The sequence below is a fragment of the Pollachius pollachius genome, assembly GCF_949987615.1.
Source record: "Pollachius pollachius genome assembly, chromosome: 9".
NCBI classification, from domain to species: Eukaryota; Metazoa; Chordata; class Actinopteri; order Gadiformes; family Gadidae; genus Pollachius; species Pollachius pollachius.
The window spans coordinates 2,942,876-2,946,637 of record NC_136942.1 but is presented as its reverse complement, the minus strand read 5'-3'; the positions used below and the strand labels follow the sequence as shown (position 1 = coordinate 2,946,637).

Sequence of the window (3,762 nt, the reverse complement as noted above, 5' to 3'; positions counted from 1 at the left end):
ACTTTTTATCATTTGCCTCATTATTTATTCATTGTTCCACATGAAGTTCTTACTTAGTTTCAATACCAATTTGTGTGACTTTCTTTTGCTGCTGCGTGAAATGTTGCGAAACATAACATATCGCATAACATATCCAAGTGATAATGTGTTTATGTGCAGTTTTCTTTATTAGTTCCTACCGCATTAAGATAGACTACCTTGCATTTCCTTTTGGGGTTGTGGTTGAGCCGTTAATGATTAGAGCGAATGCGCTAGCTGTGAGCTGTTGTTCTACAGTTACCCTCAACGCTAACTCCAGCTACAGAACCTCTTATTTCAATACAAAGCTGCAATGAACATCATCGGATTCAAATTGTTCGTAGGTGTGATGAAATTGTTATAACTCTAAATGTTTAAAGACCAGGTGTATCTATCCCCTGCCATTCATGTTATCACATTGTGTGAAGGTCAGAGCAGCATATGTGAAAATGACCCACCGAGAAAGCAGCTGTTAATGCAAACATCTGGACTTCAGCAGATCGTCTCCAGGTGGCGGGAGTTCTGGAAGGAGAGGAAGGCCTGGTCAGTGACATAGCACACGCTTGCTCATCGCTGTGTGTGTGTGAAGTGGCTTGTGTATATGTTCTGTTTCTATGACGTTGTGTGTGTGTGTGTGTTGGGTATGTGTGCGTGCACAAGTCAGTGCTTACGAAGGTTTTTGGGTATGTATGTGTGTGTGTGTGTGTGTGTGCGTGCGTGCGTGCGTGCGTGCGTGAGTGTGTGTGTGTTTGTGTATGTGTTTTCGTGCGCGCGTTGACGTGTGTGTGTGCATTCACGCGAGTGTGTGCGTTTGTCTTTGCGTTCACGTGTGTGTGTGTGTGTGTGTGTGTGTGTGTTTGTGCGGTGCTGCTCACGGGGGTGTCGTTCCACTGGCGAGGGAGATCTTCCTGCTCAGGGGGGTAGGACATCCAGGAGGGACTGCGGTAGGAGGCGGGTGGGGACATGACGTAGTAGTCCGAATAGCCCGGGCGGTTGGCGGAGATGGCGTAGACAGCGGTCATTGGGTTCCCTGCCAGTCAGAGACGCAGCCTCAGTGTGAATGGTGTATGGTATGCATTTAAACAGCGCTTTATTTCAAAAGCGCTTTACAATATTGCCTGACGTCCACCAATTCATTCAGTCAGGGTGAGGCGTCACGCTCAGGGACCCTCGGAGGACTAGGAGGAGCCGGGGATCTAAAAAGCAGCTTTGCGGCTACCAGCCGGCCGGCTCTACCTCCTGAGCTACTGCCGCCCCGATGTGGGGAAGAGGAGGGCTAGGGCGAGAACCTGCGAAGGGCCCTGTCCTCCCCTTCCTGTCAGGAGTCAGTGTCAGGAAGGGGTTGGGCTCCAGCCACGCCCTGACACCGCAGACAGAGGCCAGCGTGTGATGGACGACGTTTGAGGCAGCGCTGCGACTTTAAAATGTCCTCCGCCATAACTCACACATCCTGCTCCGGAAACCACCATTCAGTGTTCTGGTAGGGCTGCTCGATTATGGGAAAAATTATTTTTTGGTCAATATTGAGATTGTGATGATTCAAACGATTATTTTTGTCGCATTTATTCAGCATGTCTCTCCCCAAAAAAACGTTGTAACTGAGAACTCTGAAATTTCGCCTTAAAAAAATACACAAAAAGGTCAAAAGAAATTGTTCCAATCTAAAATGATAGACAGATATGTATCCAGCTCTTCTGCCCTTTCTATAAAACATTTTAAAAAAAAATAATCGAAAAACTCGATTATGTTAACTTCGTGATCGTTTGACGCTTCAATCGAAATCGCGATCAAAATTCGATTAATCGCCCAGCCCTATGTTCCGGTGTGCATTTTTCAATTCGGGGAGGCAGCAGACACAAGCGTTTACTGTCTGCTTCATCCTCATTCAATCAATCGTCCAAGACCATGTCTGAGAGCTTTATCTGTGCCGCCAACCAGCAGCAGCTCTTCCGCGGGTGGACACTGCCCCCTATTGGTCAACCTGTTACCTAGTGTTTAATCATGGAAACAGCAGTCCTGCGATGCCATAGCAGAACAGAGCTTTGGCCGGAAACCAAAATATATATCAGGGGCGAGGGTTTTGCTTTTTCGTTACGGAGATATTCTACCAAAGGGAAACTGACTTGTGTCAATGGATGAAGCTTTCAGGAGGGGATTCTGTACAGTCTACACAGTGTTTGAATAGTTCACTAGCGTCGGCCGAGTTTGTGTTCGCCGTCAGCCAATTGAGAGTTAGCAGATACCCGCCTCCAGCAACATGATTGGTCGAAAACAAATATGATGCGAAAGAAAGTGAGAGAGCCCGATAGGTGCTGTCAGACTCTAGAGTATTGACCTGGAGGTGTGAGACCACCTGCTGGTCAGGGTCAATGTGGTTCTGAAGACACACACACACAGACACACACACACACACAGACACACACACACACCTGAGTAGCTGCTGATGGACTGGTCCACGGTGACAGCAGGAAAGGGGGTGCGGGAGAGCGGGAGGTAAGGGCCCCCGTTGCGCTGCTCAGGGGCCTCAGTCAGGCGGGGTTTCAAACTCACATCTGGAGTGGATCTGTCCACAGGAGAGAACAAACACACATTGAACCAGGTATAATTCAAGGAAGGACACACAAATACGATACAAGAAACTCCCGTCATATTTATGTCGATGATTGTTGATGATGTAGCGGCGGTGAGGCCATTTTATTTTGGGGTCATTGATCCCTCATCAGAGGAACACCGGCCCTCCATTAGCGATGAGAACTATATGCTTCTCTTGCTTTCAATGATCATTGATATGACTCCATGATAGTCCTTATTGTCCTTATCTGGTACACACATTCGCACACAGCTGAACATGTGAACGATCTTAAAGCGATGGATATCAGAAATCCTATGTTTTTTTCAGTCAATCGATTTCCTTCTATTTCTTCATCCAATTGAACGGGTTCAGTCTATTTTCACTCCTGGCTACATGGCGAAGCAGGTGAACAATAACTGTACACTTATACTTAGACGACAGTGACGCACAATGGAGCTAGGGTGATTTGGAACTGTGTAGTTTCCTCGCAGTTTAGAGGATCTACACTAAACAGCGAAGTGATGAATGTATTCGTTCTGTAATGCCATGAGCACACATAGATATTAAAGGTCTGTTCCCATAGTGTCAAAATGCTGGCTGAAAAGACCACATTGCTGTCTAGTCTTCAAGGGCAATCATCTGAAACATCTGAATAGTGTTTCAGTTGTTCTGAACAGCTTTCGAGACGTAGAGGGATGACCCAGCCACCAGGTGCATTTTTATGGCCCGGCTGCGTTCCAAATGCACTGTGCACTCTCCAGCATGCATAATGAAGACCAGCTCAAACACTGCAGTCTGACCACCAGCCAAAGATCCCCCACCAGGTAACACAAGCTGGCCGATTGGTCAAAAATGAATCCACTCTATTTTAGAACCAGGGTTGGAAAATTGGAACCAAGTGCAAAATTGGAATTCATCATCATTTCCTATTCTTATCCTGCTAAAATCCCTGGGGCTGTTATGTGATAGATCCATGGTTTGTCCACTAGGTGGCAGACTTGCCCTGCCACATAATGTGAACCAGAAACTAAGGGCTGACGACTGACTGGGAGGACATCAGTCACTGCAGTGGTGCTGAAGTGCACGTGGTGCTGGCAGTGGACGCCAAGGCAACAGCACTATAGATTAGGAAGCTCTGGAGATCAAACGATATGCGGCCTCACGTATGGGCT

The 3,762-nt window shown here is 47.2% G+C and overlaps 1 protein-coding gene across 1 annotated transcript in view; it reads right to left on the bottom strand.

The window, feature by feature from the left end:
• Nucleotides 1-510: 510 nt before the first annotated feature.
• kiaa1549la (KIAA1549-like a) overlaps nt 511-3,762 on the bottom strand; it is a gene marked incomplete at both ends in the record, with an annotated part of 56,521 nt that continues 53,269 nt past the window's right edge. Inside the window, 3 exons of the mRNA XM_079742768.1 lie at nt 511-540; nt 894-1,048; nt 2,448-2,581. Coding sequence (XP_079598894.1) covers nt 511-540; nt 894-1,048; nt 2,448-2,581 — 319 coding nt within the window. The remainder of the gene's footprint in view (nt 541-893; nt 1,049-2,447; nt 2,582-3,762) is intronic.